Source organism: Pseudorca crassidens, chromosome 11 (assembly GCF_039906515.1).
Source record: "Pseudorca crassidens isolate mPseCra1 chromosome 11, mPseCra1.hap1, whole genome shotgun sequence".
NCBI classification, from domain to species: Eukaryota; Metazoa; Chordata; class Mammalia; order Artiodactyla; family Delphinidae; genus Pseudorca; species Pseudorca crassidens.
In genome coordinates, this window is record NC_090306.1 from 2,328,074 (window position 1) to 2,352,617 (window position 24,544).

The 24,544-nt window shown below is 42.6% G+C and overlaps 1 protein-coding gene across 25 annotated transcripts in view; it reads left to right on the forward strand.

Moving 5' to 3' along the window:
* RAD52 (RAD52 homolog, DNA repair protein) overlaps positions 1-24,544 on the forward strand; it is a 57,958-nt gene that overhangs the window by 19,293 nt on the left and 14,121 nt on the right. For 3 of the 25 annotated variants that reach the window (XM_067756068.1, XM_067756063.1, XM_067756067.1), the window contains 3 exons: positions 22,256-22,354; positions 23,436-23,537; positions 24,361-24,454. In XM_067756068.1, the coding sequence (XP_067612169.1) occupies positions 22,274-22,354; positions 23,436-23,537; positions 24,361-24,454 (277 nt within the window). In that variant the 5' untranslated portion in view covers positions 22,256-22,273. The other 22 variants (XM_067756050.1, XM_067756073.1, XM_067756055.1 and 19 more) reach the window with 21 other exon arrangements.

Below are 24,544 nucleotides of genomic sequence, written 5' to 3' on the forward strand. Positions count from 1 at the left end.
AGACATACAGATGGCTAACAGGCACATGAAAAGATGCTCAACATTGCTAATTATTAGAGAAATGCAAATCAAAACCACAATGAGGACTTCCCTGGTGGGGCAGTGGTTAAGAATCCGCCTGCCAACGCAGGGGACACGGGTTCGAGCCCTGACCCAGGAAGATCCTACATGCCGCGGAGCAACTAAGCCCGTGCGCCACAACTACTGAGCCTGCGCTCTAGAGCCCGCAAGCCACAGCTACTGAGCCCGTGTGCCGCAACTACTGAAGCCCGTGCGCCTAGAGCCCGTGCTCTTCAACAAGAGAAGCCACTGCAATGAGAAGCCCGCACACCACAATGAAGAGTAGCCCCCGCTTACCGCAACTAGAGAAAGCCCGCGCAGCAACGAAGACCCAATGCAGCCAAAAATAAATAAATAAATCTATTAAAAAAAAAATAGGACAAGGAATACCTGTATACCCTTTACCCAGATATGCCTTATAGTTAACACTTTACTCCATTTGCTTTATCTGTGTTCTATCTACCTACCTATCTGCCTATCTATCCATCCATCTATCTATCCATCCATCCATCCATCTATAATTAAAGGGTGAGTTTCATACATCGTGGCTCTTTAACCCTAAATACTTCAGTGTGTATTTCCTAAGGATAAGGGTCTTTCTCCTCTAACATAACCATAGTTGTCAGCTTTATAAATTCATAAGATTACCTTGATTTCAGGATTTAACCTATCATCCGTATTCCAATGTGATCAACTGAGCCAAAAACGTCGTTTATGGCATTTTCCCCATCCAGCACAGGATCCAGCCTAGGGTCGGGTACTACATTTGTTTGTCAAATCTCTTTACCCTCCCTGATCCTGGGACATTTTCATAGCCTTTATCTTTTCTGACACTGACATTTTGAAGAAGGCAGTGTCTACCACCCCTGCGCCTAACACACACTTTTTCTCTTGTAACTGAACGTTCCTCATTCTGCATTTGTCTGATGTTTTTTGTGATTAGACTGACGTTATACATTCTCTGTTGTAACACGGCGAGGGGATGCTGTGTCCTCCTCAGGGTATCGCATCTGGAGACAATGTCCAGTTATCCTCACTGGTGATGTTAATTTGATCACCTAGTCAAGGTTTGCTCAATTTCTCCACCGTACTATTACTGTGTTTTTTTTTTTTTCCTTCCTCCTTTGCAGTTTATGTCTATGGGGAGACAGTTTAGGATCATGCCAGTATTCTCCTCATCCAAATTTCCCCTCAGATTTAACATCCATTGATGATGCTTGCCTGATTCAATCTTTACCACGACAGTTGCCAAATGATAATTTTCCAACTCCAGCACCTCCTCAACATTTGCCAGTTGACCCTTGTCATTCTGCTATTTTTTTTTTAATTGGGAAGGACTCATCAATTCTTCTCAGTACAACTTTCCACATATCCAAAACGTCAGATAATCTCTCAGCACCGTTTTTCCCCCTGTACACATTCCATCTGGAGCTCTTCATCCTCTCCTCCACTTCAGACTCGTGGTCCCCTGGCTGCTGCATAGCTGCCTTCCTGAGATTTTCACTTCTTATCATCTAAGGAATTTCATGGCCTTTTTTCTGTGTTGGATCCTGTTTCCTGAGTCCTGTGCCTTCCTCTTTCTTAGTTTCCTTTTATGTTTTGAAGAGAAGAGACATTCTTCTCTAGCTTTCTGAGAAAAGGTAGGCAACAAGTTAATTTTTTTTGAGCATATGTGTGTCTAAAAATATCTTTACTTATTCATTCACTTTACTTATAATTTGGGTATTGAATTCTAGGTTAGAAGTTATTTTCCCTTGGAATCTTTAGTGTCTTTTAGCTTCTGTTGCTGCACGGAGGAAATCCAAATGCAGTCTGATTCCTGATACTTTTGATGTAACCTGATACTTTGTATGTAACATACTTTTTTGGTTTTCATTCTGAATATTTTCATTTAAAATATTTCCTCTACCTCTTATGTTATAAAATTTCTCAGTGTAGCTCCTTTTTAATTCATCATTCTGAGGTCTGGGGTGGGACCTTTCAATATGAAGACCTATGTCTTTCAGGTCTGAAGAGTTTTTTTGTGTTTTCTCTGTGTTAATTTCTTCCAGGTGTTTTCTTATTCTCTCTTTCTGGAATACCTATTTGTCAGATGTTGGACTTGACCGATGCTTTAATTTTCATATTGTTTCTCTTTTATTATCCATCTCTTTGACCAACTTTCTGAGAGAATTTTTTTAACCTTATCTTCCAAACTTATTAGTGAAATTTTTATGTTAGGTATCATATTTTAAATTTCTAATTGCTTTCTTTATCTAATACATTTTTTTCTTTTTTCTTAGAGTATACTGTTTTGTGAACAGAATACATATATCTTCTTATCCTAGAATGTTATATATGTTTTCTTTGGAAAAATGTTTTTCTGTTTGCCTTCTCTCTTGGGTTCCTTTTACATTTGCTTTAATAGCTTTTATCTCAAAGATATTCCCTGTGATCCTTTACTGTCTTCATATTTAAGAATGAGGTATTAGTCATCTCATTGGAAGCTTTCTGAGCGTATGGAAGTTCTCTGATTTGCCTCATTGTAGGCAAGCTTTTAAAAATTATTTTATTTTAATTAAAAAATTTGAAATTGCAGTAAGATACACATAATATTTACCATCATAATAATTTTCAAGCGTACATTTAAGTGTACATCTCAGTAGTGTTAAGGACATTCACATTGTTGTACAGCCAACCTCCAGCTCTTTTCCTTTTGCAAAATTGAAATTCAATATTCATTAAAAAACAACTGTCCATTTCCCCCTCCCTCCAGCCCCTGGCAACCACTCTTCTACTTTCTGTCTTTATGAATTTGACTACTTTAGGAATCTCCTATAAGTAGAGTCATACTGTGTTTATCTTTTCGGACAGGCTTCGTAATGTCCTCAAGCTTCATCCATATTGTCCCAGGTATCAGAATTTATTTCCTTTTTAAGGCTGAATCATAGTCCATTGTGTGGACACACCACATTTTGTTTGTCCATCATCTGTCAGTGGACACTGGGGTTGCTTCCGCCTTTTGGCTATTGCAGATAATGCTGCTATGGACATGGGTGTGCAAATATCTGTGGGTGTGCAAATATGGGTGTGCTATGGACATGGGTGTCTGTAAAGACTCTGCTTTCAATTCTTTTAGGTATATAACTAGAAATGGAATTGTTGAATCATATGGTAATTCTATTTTTAATTTTTTTGAAGGCCCACAATTGTATTTGCACCATTTTACATTCCTATCTGTAGCGCACATTATTCCAATTTTTATACATCTTTGTCAACATTTGGTATTTTCTGTTTTTAAACAGTAGTCATCCTAATGAGTGTGGGTAAGCTGTTTTAAGTGTATAGTTTTGGGCCCTGCTTTTTCCACAGAAAATGATCTTGAAAATTCTTTTTTCCACGTCAGTAGTTTTTGTTTGTTTGTTTTATTTTTAGGCCATGCGGCATGCGGGCCAACCAGGGATCGAACCTGGGCCCCCTGCATTGGGAGTGTGGAGTCTTAACCACTGAACTACCAGGGAAGTCCCCTCAATAGGCATTTTTTTAAACATGATTTTTAATGGCTGTACTATTTAACAGATTCCATAATGTAACATTTTAATTCATTTTCAGTAATTTTTCAGGGTATAAATAATGTTGTGCAGAATATCCTTATAAAGAAATCTTTGTGTACATCCCTGATATTTTTCTTAGTTGCTAAGGTCCTACAGGTTGAATTCTTGTATCAGAGGATATATGTTTTTGATATATAGTCCCAGATTGCTTTCCTGAAAGGTTGCATCAGTTTATATTCCTACCAACAGTATGAAAGTATCATCCACACTGAATATTATCAGACAAAATTATTTCAATGTAAGATCATAAATACAAGGTCAGTAAGACTATATACATCAACAGATAACAGTGGTCAACTCTGAGAATAGTTCTGGTTTTGACATATGAATGGTTATGTAAAATGCTAGATTAATTTTTATTGTTTGTATTTTTCAGTAAGAACATATGTAATAATTATATAAAAATAAATATTTCAATTTCCTAACAAAACGGAAATGGTTGAAATTATATACTTATTTTATTTCTTAAAAATATTTATTTATTTATTTACTCAAATTATCTACTTCTAAATGACAAGATCGTGTAACTCTAATATGAAATTTTCTCATAACTTTTTCTGAGAGCAGTGCCACGTAAGCAGTGCAAGAAACCTTGAATTTTACCTTCTTTATTTTTTAAAAATTTCTTTGATTTAATTTTATTATTTTTTTTTATAAAGCAGTTTCTTATTAGTCATCAATTTTATACACATCAGTGTATACATGTCAATCCCAATCGCCCAATTCAGCACACCACCCCTGCCGCGTCCCCCCCCTTGGTGTCCATACACTTTTTCTCTACATCTGTGTCTCAATTTCTGCCCTGCAAGCCTGTTCATCTGTACCATTTTCTAGGTTCCACATATATGCGTTAATATACGATATTTGTTTTCCTCTTTCTGACTTACCTCACTCTGTATGACAGTCTCTAGATGCATCCACGTCTTTGTTCTTTTTATGGCTGAGTAATATTCCATTGTATATATGTACCACATCTTGTTTATCCATTCATCTGTCGATGGGCATTTAGGTTGCTTCCATGACTTGGCTATTGTAAATAATGCTGCAATGAACATTGGGGTGCATGTGTCCTTTTGAATTATGGTTTTCTCAGGGTATATGCCCAGTAGTGGATTGCTGGGTCATATGGTAGTTCTATTTTTAGTTTTTTAAGGAAGCTCCATACTGTTCTCCATAGTAGCTGTGTCAATTTACATTCCCACTAACAGTGCAAGAGGGTTCCCTTTTCTCCACACCCTCTCCAGCATTTGTTGTTTGTAGACTTTCTGATGATGCCCATTCTGACTGGTGTGAGGTGATACCTCATTGTAGTTTTGATTTGCATTTCTCTAATAATTAGTGATGTTGAGCAGCTTTTTATGTGCTTCTTGGCCATCTGTATGTCTTCTTTGGAGAAATGTCTGCTTAGGGGGCTTCCCTGGTGGCGCAGTGGTTGAGAGTCCGCCTGCCGATGCAGGGGACACGGGTTCATGCCCCGGTCCGGGAAGATCCCACATGCCGCGTAGCAGCTGGGCCCGTGGGCCATGGCTGCTGAGCCTGCGCGTCCGGAGCCTGTGCTCCACAACGGGAGAGGCCACAACAGTGAGAGGCTCGCGTACCGCAAAAAAAAAAAAAAAAAGAAATGTCTACTTAGGTCTTCTGCCCATTTTTGGATTGGGTTGTTTGGTTTTTTAATATTGAGCTGCATGAGCTGTATATATATTTTTGAGATTAATCCTTTGTCTGACGACTCATTTGCAAATATTTTCTCCCATTCTGAGGGTTGTCTTTTTGTCTTGTTTATGGTTTCCTTTGTTGTGCAAAAGATTTAAGTTTCATTAGGTCCTATTTGTTTATTTTTGGTTTTATTTCCATTACTCTAGGAGGTGGATCAAAAAAGATCTTGCTGTGATTTATGTCAAAGAGTGTTCTTCCTATGTTTTCCTCTAAGAGTTTTATAGTGTCTGGTCTTACATTTAGGTCTCTAATCCATTTTGAGTTTATTTTTGTGCATGGTGTTAGGGAGTGTTCAAATTTCATTGTTTTACATGTAGCTGTCCAGTTTTCCCAGCACCACTTATTGAAGAGACTGTCTTTTTCCCACTGTATATCCTTGCCTCTTTTGTCACAGATTAGTTGACCATAGGTGTGTGGGTTTATCTCTGGGCTTTCTATCCTGTTCCATTGATCTATATTTCTTTTTTTGTGCCAGTACCATATTGTCTTGATTACTGTAGCTTTGTAGTATAGTCTGAAGTCAGGGAGTCTGATTCCTCCAGCTCCGTTTTTTCCCCTCAAGACTGCTTTGGCTATTCGAGGTCTTTTTTATCTCCATACAAATTTTAAGATTTTTTGTTCTAGTTCTGTAAAAAATGCCATTGGTAATTTGATAGGAATTGCATTGAATCTGTAGATTGCTTTGGGTAGTATAATCATTTTCACAATATTGATTCTTCCAATCCAAGAACATGGTATATCTCTCCGTCTGTTTGTATCATCTTTAATTTCTTTCATCAGTGTCTTATAGTTTTCTGCATACAGGTCTTTTGTCTCCCTAGGTAGGTTTATTCCTAGGTATTTTATTCTTTTTGTTGCAATGGTAATGGGAGTGTTTCCTTAATTTCTCTTTGAGATTTTTCATCATTCGTGTGTAGGAATGCAAGAGATTTCTGTGCATTAATTTTGTATCCTGCAACTTTACCAGATTCATTGATTAGCTGTAGCAGTTTTCTGGTGGCATCTTTAGGATTCTCTATGTATAGTATCATGTCATCTGCAAACAGTGACAGTTTTACTTCTTCTTTTCCAATTTGTATTCCTTTCATTTCTTTTTCTTCTCTGATTGCCATGGCTAGGACTTCCAAATCTATGTTGAAAATAGTGGTGAGAGTGGACATCCTTGTCTTGTTCCTGAACTTAGAGGTAATGCTTTCAGTTTTTCACCACTGAGAATGATGTTTGCTGTGGGTTTGTCGTATATGGCCTTTATTATGTTGAAGTAGGTTCCCTCTATGCCCACTTTCTGGAGAGTTTTTATCATAAATGGGTGTTGAATTTTGTCAAAAGCTTTTTCTGCATCTATTGAGATGATCATATGGTTTTTATTCTTCAATTTGTTAATATGATGTATCACATTGATTGATTTGCGTATATTGAAGAATTCTTGCATCTCTGGGATGAATCCCACTTGATCACGGTGTATGATCCTTTTAATATGTTGTTGGATTCTGTTTGCCAGTATTTTGTTGAGGATTTTTGCATCTATATTTATATACTTATTTTAATATGTATGCTTTTTGGTTTAATTAAAGTTAAACCTTTTTTCCTCTTTATTATCTTTCTCCTTTTGTGAAATAGCCACTCACTTCATTTGTATTTCCTGAGTTGTTAGAAGTTTTTATATATGAATTCTCTTCACCATACATGTCAATAATATCTCCCCCTCTTTCTTGTTTATTTTCTACTTCCAGAAGCTAAAAAAGTTGAATGTAGGTAGCTACATTTATCCATCTTTTACTTCATGATTACTTTATCAGCTTTTATAGTTAGACAGCTTTTTTCTGCATGCTGAGGTCGGATATTCATCTGCATATTTTTTTTACTTTGTTTTATGTGTATCTGCGTGTATTTAACATTTCACCCTTGAATTCAGCTGTAATTTATTTCAGTGCATATTTTGATAAGGAATATAACTCCAAACAGTAACTGTCTCAGCACCATTTGGAAGCCAACATTCCTTTCTTTACCAAATGCACTGGGGGTGGGGGGACGGGGGGTGCTCCCGGGAGGAGTGAGCAGTCAGCTCAGCTGGAGGTGACTCGCCCGGGGCTTTGCTGCTCACATCGGGGTCAGCGCGGCTGGAAGGGCTCCTGGGCAACAGCTGGAAAACGCAGAGACTGATTTTGTTGGAGTTTTCCGCAATCAGCTCGGAGTCGCGATGACAACTTTTTAATCTTGCTTTGCTCGGTGCTGTAAGACGTCCCGAGCGCAGGTCGCCACGCAGCGTCTCTCTCGACGCGAGCGCCTGGGAGTCCTGCAGACCCGGGGGCGGGGGTGGGGGGGGGAGTGCGGGGAGGTGGGCGTGTGGAGCCGGGACGGAGACGGGGATGTGTGCTGGGCGGTGACGGGCGTGTGCCGGGCGGGAGCGGGCGCGGCCTGGGCCGGAGGGCTCCTCCGCCTGCGATCCAGGCCGCGCTCTGATGACCGGCCTTAGCAGGATGCAGGAGAACGGTCCTCTCCCGCAGCAGCCTAGGGGCACTGGGCGGCGCCGAGCCGTCCTGCCGCCCCTCGTCGGGCTCGGGCTGCCTGGCTGGGAGAGCTGAGGGCGGCGCCACGAGGCCAGGCGAGCTCGCCGGCCGCCAGGGGGCAGCAGAGATCCCGGCGGCGCAGGGTCCGCGGAAGCCAAGCGGAGTGAGCGGCGGCACGGAGGTCAGGTTCACGCTGTTAGCTTGCTTTTGCGGCTCTCGACAGACGGCTCTGCTCCCGCTCCGACTTGACTTGCGGCTCCTCTTCCTGTACCCGGCAGTGGCCCAGCACGTTTTCGGTCTGACCTTCTTCCGCGGACCCTTATGTGCGTTCACGCAGTTATGGCCCGGGGCAGATTGGCCCGGACCTTTTCCCCAGCGTCCTCTGCGCCATCGCGCCGGAGCGCCCTTCTCCGCGTTCAGCCCACCGCAGCCGGGCGCGCTCTCCCTCCCGGACCTTCTTCCCAGCGTCCTCTGTGCGGCCGTGCCCGAGCGGCCGTGCCCGAGCGCCCTTGCTCGCGTTCAGTCAGGACGGAGCTTCGTGCGCGCTGCGTGGCCGAGGCGCGTGAGTGGGGTCTCCGCCGGGTGGGGAGCTCGTCTTGCGAGTCCCGGCTTAGTGGTTCCAGGCCCAGCAGCGTGTGCTGAACCGCGAGGGCGCTGCGGCCCGAGGGCGCCGGAACGGGCGGGGCCGGGACTGGGCCGCGGGGTAATTGGTGCCCGCGGGCGGGGACGGAGGGTGTACGCGGCTGGGCCGCCGGGCGGGAGAGGCGGCGGGGAAGGAGTTAACCGTTTAGGAGGGATTTGACAGGTGAGCGCGTCTTCAGCCTTTCTAGACCTTTCTTTAAAAATTGAGAGAGAATTCACATACGACTAAATTCATCCTTCTAAAGAGACCAGTTGAGTGGTTTTTAGTATAGTCAGGGGATTGGGCCGCCATCACCGCTGTCCAATTGCAGAGCGTTTCATCGCCCCGGAAGGAAATCCCGAGCTCGTAGTAGACGCTTCTCCTGTCCCGCTGCCCAGCCCCACCAGGCCGCTTTCTATCTCTGAGTTTGCGGGGCCAGGATAGTTCACCTCACTGCAGTCAGACGGCGTTTGTCCTCTCGTGGGCGGCTCCTTGCGCGCGGCACAGGTCCTCGGGGTTCGTCCGCGCTGTAGCAGTGGTCGGCACTTGCCCCTTTTTACGGCCGAATGATAATAGTTCAGCGTAGGGAGAGACCATGTTGTGTTTCTCCGTCAGTCGATGGGCATTTGGGTTTTTGCACCTTTTGGCTTCCGAGACCTTTTGAGCTCTGTTCCTCCACGGAATTCACAGTCGGAGGCACAGTCAACTTAAAACCCTTCTGCCAACATTGAACTCTGGGATCGGAGCTGGTAGTGTTCCAGTGGCGTCGGGTCCGCTGTTTTGCAGGAAAGTTTGACAGGGTTTCTGTCCTCGGCTCAGCACTTGCTGGGCCGTCGGCTGTGGTGGTCACAGGCAGAGAAGCGTCGGTGTGCGGGTGTCATCAGCGATGCCGCCAAGACCTGTTGACGCGTGATAGGAACTGGGTGGACTCGGAGATGAGCGCATGAAGAAGGTGGCTGAGAGCTGTGGGAGACGTCTGACCTCCGAGCACGCCCAGTTCATCTCCGTTATTTGCGGATGCACGGCCCGGCTAAAACTCCTCGGGAGCCTCCAAGTAGATAGCAGGGCCAACACGCCCGTCCCCAGCTCAGGTCCAGCAAGGCGTGCCCCTGCCTTCTTGTCTCCGCTCACACTGTAAACCTGCGTCCTTGTTGTGGCATGTTTAGTGCCACAGTTTTATGCTTTTCGTTAGTGATTCCATTTTCTTCCTTTAACGCGTTTTAAAAAAATTGAATGAGGGATTCTTTAAATTCTATAGTTCTTTACAACTTTCAGAAGTACCACTGCCCCGCCCTTGCCCCTCCCTTCTTCCCTCTCCCCACTGATAACCACTGGTTTGTTCTCTATATTTGTAAGTCTGCTTCTTTTTTGTTTTGTTCACTAGTTTGTTGTGTTTTTTAGATTCCACATATAAGTGATATCATGCAGTATCTGTCTTTGTCTCTCTGACTTATTTCACTTAGCACAGTGCCCTCCAAGTCCATCCGTGTTGCTGTGATTTCACGGTTTAGAATGTTCTCCAAGCTTAGTGCTGAAGTGCTGTCTGGTGTTCGAAGTGCAGGGTGGCTGTGATGTGCCTTACAGAGACATGCACGGCAAGCTTCTCTTAGATGAGCTTTGTTCGGGCCTGAGTTATGTGCTGTTGGCTGTGATTTCAGTAGTTATGCATCAACAATACATACTAAATAGGGTGCCTTTAATAGACAGAAACAGGCAGAGCAAGCTTTTGTATTGACTGGTCGATGAAAACGTAGTGACTGGAGGCTCGCAGGAACCTAGGCCTGTATTTCTGCTAGGAGCAGTGGCTCGGTGTTGGATTATTGAGTGTTCGTGGTAACTGTAGAACATGAGTATCATGAATAGTGAGAATGGACTATGTAACTAATTTAGTTATTCAAGGGCAGAACGCCTAGTGGGGATGTTGATTCAACTTCTGTGACTTTTAACATTTTTCCACTCAAGGTATTCATTTTTAATAACGTTCTGGCAGTTTTGAAGCGGAGAGGAGCTAAAATAAAGCTAAAATGCTGTTTATTCTGCAAGCTGGGTAGGGACTCTGCTCAGTCCTGGAGATCCGGTAGTTAGTATACGGCCCCGCTGTTCTCCAGCGGCAGAGTGTGGGTTATGGTGTGCTGTGATAAATATGTAAATGCTATGGGAACATAGGGTTAATTCTGTTGAGAGTGTACTGAGGTGTGTAAGCCTTCAAGGAAGAGATGACATTTTGAGATGTTTCCTTCTTTTTACTTAAATAATTCTTTTTCTGCTCTGTTGCTAAATTTTGAAAGAAGTCTTACGAACATGAGAGTAGCATGTACATAAATGAAAATAAAGAATTTTGATACCCAGTCCTGTTCTTCTTGATCTGCACAGTCAGAACTTCACCGCGCACTGAGCTGGGTCACTTCTGCCTGTGATGCAAATCCAGAGTCCACCCCTTCTCTCCGTGGCTGTTTTCTTGGTTGAGCCTCTGTCATTTCCTCTCTGGACCGTTGTAACGTAGACTCCGGCTGCTCTCTCCATCAGTTATTCGCTGCTGACACAGACCTTTAATTCTCAGCCTGAAATTTCCATTGCTCTCCCATGTTTACAAACTAAAGTTTTACGCTTTTAAAGGTGGCTTATTTAACCCTTCATGATAATGCCCTGCCCTGTCTTTAATAAAGATGAGGTCATACAAAAGAGGAAACTCTCCTTATGTAGCGTGCCTTCTTTCCTCTTTACTCCTTCCTTCCTTTCTCTGTCCCTCCATATATAATTAGAAATGCTTTTAGGTGATAAGGAAATAGATGAGAATAAAAAACATTTTTGCCAATCTTAATATCTTGAATTCATCAGTTTCGTGATTACAGCCACTATCTTGGCTAAGGCTCTTACCCCTCACCCCCCCAAAGGTCTTTTTTTTTTTGGTCATATGTTTTTATTTCTTTGGAAAAATACCTATCAGAAGAGTTCTTGGGTCATATGGCAAATGCATGTTTAATTTCTAAAGAAATTGTCAGATTTGTTTCAAAAATTACAAAACCATAAAGCTTCTAGAAGAAAATATGGAAGAATATCGTCATGATCTGGAGGTGTGCAAAGGTTTCTTAGACAAGACTCAGAAAGCAATAACCACTGGGGGAGTAAAAAAGATAAATTGGATTACATTAAAATTGAAAACTTCTAATTTAAGGTAACTCTAAGAAAATGAATAGACAAGCGCTGACACCTGTTTGACAAGGAACTGATATCCAAGGTATATAAAGAACCATTAGGGTTCGAGGCCTGGGACTAATCCTCTGTGGCCTGCTGCTCTAAACTCTGGAATGCTGGCTTCATCTTCAAGTCATTCTTTTTTCATGAAGGGTACCATGTGTTTATAGCTGAGTAGTTTTATCAGCCTGTTTCCTGCCAACAGTGTATGAGCATTCTGGTTGCTTCACATCCTTGCCAACTTTTAGTGTTGTCAGTCTTTATTTTTAGCCATTCTAGTGGGTGTAGAGTGGTATGTCATTATGGTTGGTTTTAATTTTAGTCCTTGACTACTAATGATGTTGAGCACTTTTTCCTGTGTTTATTGACATTTTTATATCTTCCTTTGTGAAGTGCCTGCTCAAATCTTCTGCCCATTTAAAATTGGGTTAATTGTCTTTTTATTATTGAGTTGTAGGAATTCTTTATATGTCTTTTTTATATCCTGGATATCAGTCTTTGTGGTTGCCTATTCATTTTCTTAGAGCTGTTTTTTTTTTTTTTTTTTGCGGTAAGCGGGCCTCTCACTGTTGTGGCCTCTCCCATTGCGGAGCACAGGCTCAGCAGCCATGGCTCATGGGCCCAGCCGCTCCGCGGCATGTGGGATCTTCCCGGACCGGGGCACGAACCCATGTGCCCTGCATCGGCAGGCGGACTCTCAACCACTGCGCCACCAGGGAAGCCCCTTAGAGCTGTTTTTGATAAGCAAAGTTTTACATTTTGATGTAGTCATATTTGTCATTTTTTCTTTTATAATTATTGCTTTCTGAGTCCTAAGTAAGAAATCTTGGTTACCTCCAGGTTGTGAAGGTATACTTATGTATTTTCTTGTAAGAATTTTATAGTTTTAGCTTTTATGTTTAGGCCTATGATCCATCTCTAGTTTTTGTGAATGGTGTGAAAATTATTTTGTGAAGAATATTAAATGTTCTTCCCATACAGATATCCAGTTGTTCCAGTATCATTTGTTGAAAATGCCGTTGTACTGCATTGGTACCTTTGTTGAAATTCAGATGACTGTATACATGGCAGTTGATTTCTGGACTCTTCTGTTCCATTGGTCACTCCTTATGTCAGTACCACCCTGTTTTAATTATAGTAGATCTTTTTTTAAAAAATAAATAAATAAATACATTTATTCATTTATTTATTTTTGTCTGCGTTGGGTCTTCGTTGCTGTGTGCGGGCTTTCTCCAATTGTGGCGAGTGGGGGCTACTCTTTGTTGCGGTGCACTGGGTTCTCATTGCAGTGGCTTGTTGCGGAGCGTGGGCTCTAGGTGCGGGGGCTTCAGTAGTTGTGGCTCGGGGGCTCTAGAGCACAGCCTCAGTAGTTATGGTGCATGGGCTTAGTTGCTCCGAGGGATGTAGGATCTTCCCGGACCAGGGCTCGAACCCGTGTCCCCTGCATTGGCAGGTGGATTCTTAACCACTGCGCCACCAGGGAAGCCCTATAGTAAGTCTTGAAGTTGTGCAGTGTAGGTCAACAACTTTGTTGTTTTTCAAGTTTGATTTTGTTAGTTTAGATCCTTTGCATTTTCCACATAAATGTTAGAATCATCATCTTACCAGTTACTAAAAAAAGTCTCGTGGGATTATGATTGCAATGGCATTGAATCTTCAGATCAATTTGGGAAGAATTTACATATTAACAGTATAGAGTCTTCAAATGTATGAACGTGGTGCATTTCCTGTTTAATTTAGGTCTTTAATTTCTTCTGGTACTATTTTATAGTTTGAAGAGGTCTTATGCATTGTTCATTAAAATTACTCCTAAGTATTTTTTTTTTTTTTTTTTTTTTTTGCGGTACATGGGCCTCTCACTGTTGCGGCCTCTCCCGTTGCGGAGCACAGGCTCCGGACGCGCAGGCTCAGCGGCCATGGCTCACGGGCCCAGCCGTTCCGCGGCATGTGGGATCTTCCCGGACCGGGGCACGAACCCGTGTCCCCTGCATCGGCAGGCAGACTCTCAACCACTGCACCACCAGGGAAGCCCCTAAGTATGTTTTTTTAACTCACAGTGGAGCCATCGTTCACAGTGTTACTCTGTAGACAGTGTGCCATTTTTTTCTGACTGCTTATAAGGTTTTCTCTTTATTTTTGGTTTTTAGCATTTTGCCTACGGTGTATCTAAGTGTGATTTCCTTTGTGTTTATCCTGCTTTGAGATTTGCAGATCTTCCTAAATCTATAAACTTATGCCTTTCACCCAATTTGGGAAAATTTGAGCCATTATTTTTTAAAAAAATTTTATCCCTGTTCTCTTTAACCTTTTCGTTTGGGACTTTGATTATATGTGTTAGCCATTTTGATGTTTTCCCCCAGGACCCTGAGGCTCCTTTGTTATTTTCAATCTTTTTTTTTTCTTCTTCTTCAGATTATTTAATTTCTTTTGAAGTATCTTTTTTTTTTTAACATCTTTATTGGGGTATAATTGCTTTACAATGGTGTGTTAGTTTCTGCTTTATAGCAAAGTGAATCAGTTATACATATACATATGTTCCCATATCTCTTCCCTCTTGCGTCTCCCTCCCTCCCACCCTCCCTATCCCACCCCTCCAGGCGGTCACAAAGCACCGAATATCCGGCTGCTTCCCACTAGCTATCTACCTTAAGTTTGGTAGTGTATATATGTCCATGCCTCTCTCTCGCCCTGTCACAGCTCACCCTTCCCCATCCCCATATCCTCAAGTCTGTTCTCCAGTAGGTCTGTGTCTTTATTCCTGTGTTACCCCTAGGTTCTTCATGACATTTTTTTTTCTTAAATTCCATATATACGTGTTAGCATACGGTATTTGTCTTTTTCTTTCTGACTTCATTCTGTATGACAGACTCTAGGTCTATCCACCTCATTACAAATAGCTCAATTTCGTTTCTTTTTATGGCTGAGTAATATTCCATTGTATATATGTGCCACATCTTCTTTATCCATTCATCCGATGATGGGCACTTAGGTTGTTTCCATCTCCGGGCTATTGTAAATAGAGCTGCAATGAACATTTTGGTACATGACTCTTTTTGAATTTTGGTTTTCTCAGGGTATATGCCTAGTAGTGGGATTGCTGGGTCATATGGTAGTTCTATTTGTAGTTTTTTAAGGAACCTCCATACTGTTCTCCATAGTGGCTGAACCAATTCACATTCCCACTAGCAGTGCAAGAGTGTTCCCTTTTCTCCACACCCTCTCCAGCATTTATTGTTTCTAGATTTTTTGATGATGGCCATTCTGACTGGTGTGAGGTGATACCTCATTATAGTTTTGATTTGCATTTCTCTAATGATTAGTGATGTTGAGCATTCTTTCATGTGTTTGTTGGCACTCTGTATATCTTCTTTGGAGAAATGTCTATTTAGGTCTTCTGCCCATTTTTGGATTGGGTTTTTGTTTTTTTGTTATTGAGCTGCATGAGCTGCTTGTAAATTTTGGAGATTAATCCTTTGTCAGTTGCTTCATTTGCAAATATTTTCTCCCATTCTGAGGGTTGTCTTTTGGTCTTGTTTATGGTTTCCTTTGCTGTGCAAAAGCTTTGAAGTTTCATTAGGTCCCATTTGTTTATTTTTGTTTTTATTTCCATTTCTCTAGGAGGTGGGTCAAAAAGGATCTTGCTGTGATTTATGTCATACAGTGTTCTGCCTATGTTTTCCTCTAAGAGTTTGATAGTTTCTGGCCTTACATTTAGGTCTTTAATCCATTTTGAGCTTATTTTTGTGTATGGTGTTAGGGTCTTTTGAAGTATCTTAAGTTCACTATTGAACTATCTTAAGTTCTTTTTTATATTTAATTTTGCATTTTGTGAACAGGATTGACAGTTTGGGGTGATTTACAAGATTCCTACTTCGAGTATTTCCTATTCTTTTAGTAATTTTATTATTTATTTATTTTTTGGCTGCGTTGGGTTTTCGTTGCTGGGCCCTGGCTTCCTCTCTAGTGGTGGCAAGCAGGGGCTACTCTTCGTTGTGGTGCGCGGGCTTCTCTTTGCGGTGGCTTCTCTTTTTGTGGAGCACAGACTCTAGGCGCTTGGGCTTCAATAGTTACAGCTCGCGGGCTCTAGAGCGCAGGCTCAGTAGTTGTGGAGCATGGGCTTAGTTGCTCCGCGGCATGTGTGATCTTCCCGGACCAGAGATCGAACCCATGTCCCCTGCATTGGCAGGCGGATTCTTAACCACTGAGCCACCAGGGAAGTCCCCTTATTCTTTTGTAAGTGTAGTGAGTATGTTTCTTTATTAGAAGGCATTTGGGGGGAGATGGTTATATATCCTTTGACTTTTAAATGTTCTCTTGTCTTATAGAATCCTAAATTTCCCCCTTTTTGCCCTTCACAGGACAGTCTCAAAGGGCATCCGTCATTCCTTTTTCCTTCTTCTCAGAAGCCCCGCCTTGCCAGTTCTGCCTCACCGAGTTGTACATAACACTTGTCTCTTTCTCCATAGGCTGCACTCATCTCCCAGAATGTTTCGTCGGTATCTTCATACTTAGTGTGGGTCTTCATTTTCCGGGAGTGATTTTAGTTCTATCTTGGGCTCTCCATCCTCCTCTTCTCCCTTCTATGCATTTCTCTTCCCATCTGGGTCCCACCTTGCTCTCCTCAAAAAGTCGAGGTGAGAGTTCAAGAACTATCTCCACCAGAAATTGATATATATATTTCTTTACTTCTAGGCAGTTTGAAACTTCCACTTTCAGTCTTCTCATTATGTTAGGAGGTACAGGGTGTTTGTGGTTTTATCTGTTCCTTCTGTTGGCGCGTATAGTTCCTGGCAGATGTATTGGGGTATTTAGATTTATGGAGCTGCCGTAACTGGGGCTATCAGGAAGTCTTTCCTAACAAACATTTTATTTTGGAAAATTTGAAGCCTCTAGGAAAGTTATACAATGAATGCCTGCATATCCTTCACCTAGATTCATAGGTTTGTTACTTTATCTCTCTCTCTCTGTCTTTACACATGCACACATTTTATTAGTTGAATGATTTGAGAGTAAGTTGCAGAAAACATGACAGTTTATTCTAATACTTTATCATGTATCTCCTAGTAACAAGTTCATTCTCCTATATGACCATGATAGAGTTATCACACTCAGTATCTGTAACAGTGATACAGAACCATTGTCCAAAATGCAGTTCATCGTCAGATTTCCCCCATTGCCTTAGTCATATCCTTTACAGATTTTATTTTTTCTGATCTAAAATCCTATAAAGGGTCACACAGTGTGTTGTCCTGTCTCTTCAGTCTCCTTGAATCTAGAAGAGTTCACTGTCCTTTTTGTTTTGCTTTGTTTTGTTTTTTGAGGCACTGATATTTTTGAAGAGTTCAGGCCTGGTAGGTTTCAACTTGTCTGATGATTTCCTCATGATTAGAGTCGTGATTAGATTGGTAGAGATGTTGGTGATATTATTATGTTTGACTGCTTGGTTAAGGTGGCTGCCAGATTTCTCCATTGTGACGGTGTCTTTTGCCCCCCTCCATTTTTTCTCCAAGTGCAAGTAGATTATTTGGGGACTGACCTCAGGACATACTGGGAGAACAGAGAGGCAGTGAGAAGGGACAGAAAAGGCAGTCAACAAAGGGTGCAACCCAAGCTGATTCCACCAGGAGCCTGGAGCCAGCGCAGAACTCACGGCTTAGCTTATCCCACAGAAGGGGTGAGAAATCTAGGGTCTTTAAACTTTAGCCAGCTCCTGTCAGTCACTGAGGGCTGCTCCCAGGGGCATCCGTTCTCTGGTACTTGCGGCTTACCCTGAACAGGTGCAGAATGGGCCCCATGCCAAGCAAGCCCCCAGGTAGAGGTGCAGGTGTTGGCGTGTGGAAGTTAGGCTGGGCGTGTGCTGTTGCGGTGAGAGCTGATGAGATAGTTAGCACAGCACCCCTAGTGTCTGCTAGGCCTGGGGACCCCGGGACCTAGAGCTTGAGGCAAAAGCTTATGTGGTATTATTTTTTTAGGAAGTGCAATTCCAGGAAGCAGAAGTGAAGGAAAAGGGGATTGAGGAGAGATGGAGACGAAGTCAGTTCAAGCGTGCATTTCCAGGCTGGCCACCCCTTGGTAACAAGGACAGCTGATTGCTTGGTTTCCTTAAGCTGTCTCCCTGGAGGAGGTGTAAGGTGCCACACCCCAGGACAGCCACCTAAATGAGGAGAGGAGAGGATCTACTCCTCAGCGCCTTTGTCTCCCTGGTGAAAGGTTTGCCCCGTGTACGTCAGCTCCACCAGATGTGCCGATTGTGCACGTGTGGGCATCAGGTGGGTCCCACGGGTTCTCACACCTCAAATGCAGGAGCGAGGCCAAGGGTGGGAGGTAAGAGGCATCCCTGGGAGCAGGAAGTAGGGGCCGTAGGGTTGTGCCCGTGTGCTGCTGGTCGGGACCCTCACGTATGTGGTCCTCCTGATGGCAGCCAGGGTGGAGACAGTGGTCTGAGGCCTCAGAGACAGGCAGGGCCAAGACTTGAGGTCCTGCGTAAGATATGCCTGATACATTGGGAATCTACTTTGGTTTAACAGGTACGCATGTACATACACATAAAACACACATACACAAGCACAGTCATATGTGAAGAAGATAACAGCTATCTGTTGCTGGTGGGAATCCAGCCACATTTTACTTCTTCCCATATTTTTGATATGTTTAAAGCTTTCTACAATAAGACATTTTAATTTTATAACAGGAAAATGGTTTGTGGACAGTTTTAGAAAGGGAGGCAGAACAGTAAGCGTTTTTTCCAAAGTTAAAACTGGCAAAAAGAATAATTCCAGGGCTTCCCTGGTGGCGCAGTGGTTAAGAATCCACCTGCCAATGCAGGGGACATGGGTTCAAGCCCTGGTCCAGGAAGATCCCACATGCCATGGAGCGACTAAGCCCATGCGCCACAACTACTGAGCCTGCGCTCTAGAGCCTGCGAGTCACAACTACTGAAACCTGCGTGCCTAGAGCCCGTGCTCCACAAGAGAAGCCACCGCAATGAGAAGCCCGCACACCGCAACGAAGAGTAGCCCCTGCTCGCTGCAGCTAGAGAAAAGCTCTCGTGCAGCAACAAAGACCTAACGTGGCCAAAAATAAATAAATAAATATTTTTAAAAAAATAATTTCATGTTTTAGTCTATAGACAGAGACTAGTTTCAATATATTGAATCTTATAAGATTGTTTAGAAAAGTAGAAACAAATTGCTTTTTAAATGTGAGAAGTGTAACTGCTGCCTTATAAAATTAGCTTCTAGAATTAAAAAATATACTTTGTCTATATATCCTGCATTATGTATTTCTTTCATTCACTGGTGTATCCGTTCATTTAATATTCAGACACTTCCCTTCCTGACCACCTACTATGAGCAAGGTACTATGCTAGGCCCTGGGGGTGCCACAGAGAGTCAGGAAGAACCCCCCACCTTCTAGGGGTTCTTACTGGAGTGGGGAGAAATGGATGTGGTAGAGACAGTACTCACCAAATATTTAAATGCCTTCTTACATTTCCCAGCCTCTGGGGCCGTGTGACTAGTTCTGTCTGGGGAACTGTGACCAGAGTGATGCATGTCACAGCTAAGGCAGCTCTGAGCTGGTATGACTGCTCCAGCTCTGCCTACCCCTGCAGTGCTGACCTCAGGAGTCACACATGCCAGACGGCATGGCTATAGGATGGACAGGGCCGCCAGACTGTATTAAATCTTTCATGAGTGAGATAGAAATCTTTTCTGTGTTAAGCTATTCCCCTCCTTTTTTAAAATTGTGGTAAAATGTACATAATGTAAAATTTATCATTTTAACCATTTTTAAGCATGCAGTTCAGTGGCATTAGTACATTTGCAGTGTATACCCTTGTTTTTAACAGATAACCAGATAGGCTCTCATTTGACTTTGTGAACATCCTGTTCACCTACAGCTTTTTAGTATCCCACTCCGTGACCTGTGGGCCAAATCTGCCACCTCTTTTTGTAATAAAGTTTTTGTTTGTTTCTTAGTTTTTATTTTATTTATTTATTTTTGGCCATGCCATGTGGCATGCAGGATCTTAGTTCCCTGACCAGGGATTGAACCCAGGGCCCCTGTAGTGGAAGCACCTAGTCTTAACCACTGGACCATCAGGGAAGTCCCTAAATTTTTATTTTATATTGGAGTATAGTTGATGAACAATGTTGTGTTAGTTTCAGGTGTACAGCAAAGTGATTCAGTTATACATGTATTTATTCTTTTTCAATTTCTTTTCCCATTTAGGTTATTACTGAGTATTGCGCAGTGTTCCCTGTGCTATACTTTAGGTCGTTGTTGGTTATCCATTTTAAATATAGCCGTGTGTATATGTCAGTCCCAAACTCCCAATCTATCCCTCCCCGCCGGCCTTCCTCCCTGGTAACCATAAGTTTGTTTTCTAAGTCTGTGAGTCTCTTTCTGTTTTGTAAATAAGTTCATTTGTGTAATAAAGTTTTATTGGGACACAACCACGCCCATTCATTTATGTATTGTCTATGGCTACTTTCACGCTAAAATGCCAAAGTGAAGTAGTGACAGAGACCATATAACCTGCAACACCTAACATATTTACTCTCTGGCCCTTTATGGAAAAAGTTTGCTGACCCCTGCTTTATGGAACAGGTATTTAAGTTTTTATTTTTATTAAAATAATACATGCACATATTTGAAAAGGAAATAGCACTAAAAGTTTTATTTTTAAAAAGGCGAGCCCTGCTGCACTGTTCTTCACACCAGCATCACTCCTAAGAGATGTTTCTTTCTTTTACTTGTCTTTTCTGGCATTTATAGTTCTAAGTAATATCCTCATTCCACTATTTCTTGATTTAACAATTTTAGACACTAACTATTGACTAACCTAGTATAGGCCACTATCCTACTTTTTAGTGCAAGATTATAAATAAATTTACCAATTCTTAGCTGAAAGGTAATGTTTTATGATCATTTAGTTTTCTGCATTTTCATCATAATGTATGTAAGAAAATTAACAAGAACTTAGCAATAACTAACATTTATTTAGTATTTCACATGTGCCAGGCACCCTTCTGATGTAGTTTTTTTTTAAGTTGAAGTATAGTTGATTTACAATGTTGTGTTAATTACTGCTGTATAGCAAGGTGATTCAGTTTTATATATACACACACACACACACACACATTCTTTTTTTTATATTCTTTTCCATTATGGTTTATCATAGGATATTGAATGTAGTTCTCTGCTGTACAGTAGGCCCTTGTTGTTGATCCGTTCTATATATAAAAGCCTACATCTGCTCACCCCAACCTCCCATTCCATCCCTCCCCCAAGCTTCTCCCCCTTGGCAACCACCAGTCTGTTCTCTATGTCTCTGTTTCTGTTTCTGTTTTGTAGATAGGTTCATTTGTGTCATATTTTAGATTCTACAGATAAGTGATACCATATGATACTTATTTTTCTCTTTCTGACTTAATTTCATTTAGTATGATAATCTCTAGTTGCATTAATGCAGTTTTTATGCAGTTTCTCATTTAATCTTTACAGAACCCCTAGGAAATGTAGATACTATTATCTCCATTTTCTAGATGATGAAACGTCATTTAGAGAGATTATGTGATTTTTCTCTTGGTCAAGACCTCGTGGGTGATGGAGCCAGAAATCACCACTTGGAATGTCAGCTCTTAAACACCATCTTGGAACACTGCGTGGGGAATCATACTGGTTGACGTTCATAGATTTGTGGTCCTACTGTGAGTGAACAATCTGAAGATTTATAGCATGCAGATGTGCTGAGGCCCAACTTTGTTGGATCTGCAGCGGGTGGGGCACTCAGGTAGCGGGTCAGCCATCTGCAGCTGCTTTTTCTGAGGGTAATTCTCTTTTCTAATAGACTGCACACTTGCGTGGTCTCAGTCTAATGCAGTGGCTCTCAAACTGGAGCTTGTGTCAGAATCACGGGGTGGGCTTGGTCCAGCACTCATACATGGGCCTCACCTCTGGTTTTGGATTCAGTGGGTCTGAGGTGGGGCCTGAGAATATGCATTTGTAACAAGGTCCCAGGCGATAAACTGCAGGGACTACTAGTGGTTTAATGCTGTGCCCTTTCTGAACACAGGGTCTTCTGTGCCATCTGGCTCTTCCATTGCGTCATGTCTGTTACACTCCCCCCTGCTGGCGTGTTGGCTCCGCGACAGCAGTTCCGCTACCGTGGCCTATGTTTCCTCTTCAACCCCACAGAGGTCAGGGTCATGATGCCCATATAGCAGGTGATCATAATCTCCCCTAGCACGCTTTTGTAATTCTGACTTTTTCAATTACGAACATTGTAATTATAACATACAATACATTCTTATTGTAAAAATCACCTTTAATAGCACCACCACGCTAGCAAAATTTTAGCAGAAAGGTAGAAGCAGACCCTAAAGGATTTTAAGTGGTTTGTTAGGTGATAGCTAAGCACTGAGGAACTTGGCCCTTGACTGGGTCAGTGTTTAAAGTATGCAAGGAAAGTTACTTCATTTGATTTTTAGTAGAGGCTCTTGCCTTTTACCACTAGCATTCTTTGAGATCATTTTTTTAATCTTCTTTTTATTTAGAGGTCAACCTGAATCAACATGTCTGGGACTGAAGAAGCAATTCTTAGCGGCCGTGACAGCCATCCTGCTGGTGGCAACTCTGTATTATGCTTTGGTCAGGTACGTGTGTGTTTTTCATACGTGGAACGAATGAGGTTAAGTGAAAAAGGTATGGGGAAGCCATTGGTAGAGCACCATCATATACATGTAAACTGTTTTTTTTTTTTTTCATTTAAGTGCATCATTTGGGAGTCTTTGACAAGCTCTGAGGGCATTTTCGAAATTTAGCAGCACTGGGGGTTACATTTAGATTTAAATTTTATTTATTTTTTGGATAGATTACATTTTCATATGCTGTAACATTCAAAATGAAACAGACTGTATGTAAAAAGTCTCACTGTTTCCTATCACTCTTGTCCACATGTCACCCAGATCTCTTTTTTGGAGGCATCCGAAGTTTCTGGTGTTGTACTCTTTGTGGAGATATTCTGTGCATATAAGGGAGATTCTTGCTTTGTCCCCCCAAATTCTATCTTTGTCTTACCAGAAATCTATTTGTGTGTATTTATTCAGGGCAAGGGGAAAAGTATTGAGGGGATGAAAATCTAAACAAGTAGGAGTGTATTTCTCTATGTGTAGGATGGGAAATTGTTGAACTAGAGAAGAGGACAAATGGAAGCAGGGCTTCCTGTCATGTTTTCTCCTCTCCTGCTCCCTTGCCTACATACATGTCATATAGACTCCAAGGAGGGAAGTTTCAGTTTCCCAGTTCTGGCTCCAGAAAGTTTTGTAGGGATGGTAACATATTAGTAACATCTAAGGCAGTGGTTTTCACAATGTTGTCCAGTGACCCCTGGGGGTCCACAAGACCTTTCAGAGTCTGTGAAATCAAAATTATTTTCATAATAATACTAAAATACTCTGTGCCTTTTTCACTCTCATTCTCTCATGAGTGAGGGTGTTTTCCAGAGACCATATAGCATGTGCTGATATCATTGCTCTGATGGTTACTGGAATGTGTGCCTGCAGAGTTTCTCATTTTTAATTCCTAGTATTGATAGATATAACCCACATAAACAAAAGCTCATAGGATCCTCAGTACTTTTGAAGAGTGTTAAGGGGTCTGGAGACCAAAAAGTTGGGGACTTGCTGATAAGGAATGGTGGAAATGTCAGTTTAATTTTCCCTTTGTGGATTACAGTACCAATACACAGCACAAGAGTACCAGGCCATCCAGAAGGCTCTGAGGCAGAGGCTGGGCCCAGAATACATAAGTAGCCGCGTGGCTGGAGGAGGCCAGAAGGTGAGAGAGTTTACGTGCTTGAAAAGTGGGTGCCCACAACGCCGACTATTCCCATGAACTTGCCAACTCCCTCTCTTTTCCTCATGGATTCAGAAGGTCTCTCATTCGCTGTTAGTGGACGTTTGTGTCTTTGGGCGGGGATGGGTTCCAGCCTTCACTGTCATCTGCCGTGGCCCAAGCATGGCCTGGCCCAAGACACTAGTTCTAACTGGCTCCTCTGGAAGATCTTTGAATTAAGTTCACTGAGAAATTCTCTGGAATGTTTAAGGGTGGTTTTGCCAAAAGAGCTGGTAAGGAATAAATTTTTTTTTTTTTTTTTTTTTTGCGGTACGTGGGCCTCTCACTGCTGTGGCCTCTCCCGTTGCGGAGCACAGGCTCCGGACGTGCAGGCTCAGTGGCCATGGCTCATGGGCCCAGCCGCTCCGCGGCACGTGGGATCTTCCCAGACCGGGGCACAAACCTGCGTCCCCTGCATCGGCAGGCGGACTCTCAACCACTGCGCCACCAGGGAAGCCCAGATTAAGTAAATTTATTTATTTATTTATTTAGTGGTACGCGGGCCTCTCACTGTGGTGGCCTCTCCCATTGTGGAGCACAGGCTCCAGATGCGCAGACTCAGCGGCCAAGGCTCACGGGCCCAGCCGCTCCGCGGCATGTGGGATCTTCCCAGGCCGGGGCACAAACCCGCGTCCCCTGCATCGGCAGGCGGACTCTCAACCACTGCGCCACCAGGGAAGCCCAGATTAAGTAAATTTTGATCCACATTTAAGTATGGCAAGGAATTTTAACAAGCTTTTTTTTCTTCTTTAAATTTTTTTTCCAGGTGTGTTACATCGAGGGTCACAGGGTAATTAATCTGGCCAATGAGATGTTTGGCTACAATGGCTGGGCACACTCTATCACACAGCAGAACGTGGGTGAGTATGCTTCCTGGCAGTGCCTGCTTCTTCGTTTCCCTTCCTCGGCATTGGCTGACTTCTGGCAGGAGTGTTTTGTAGACAAGGACC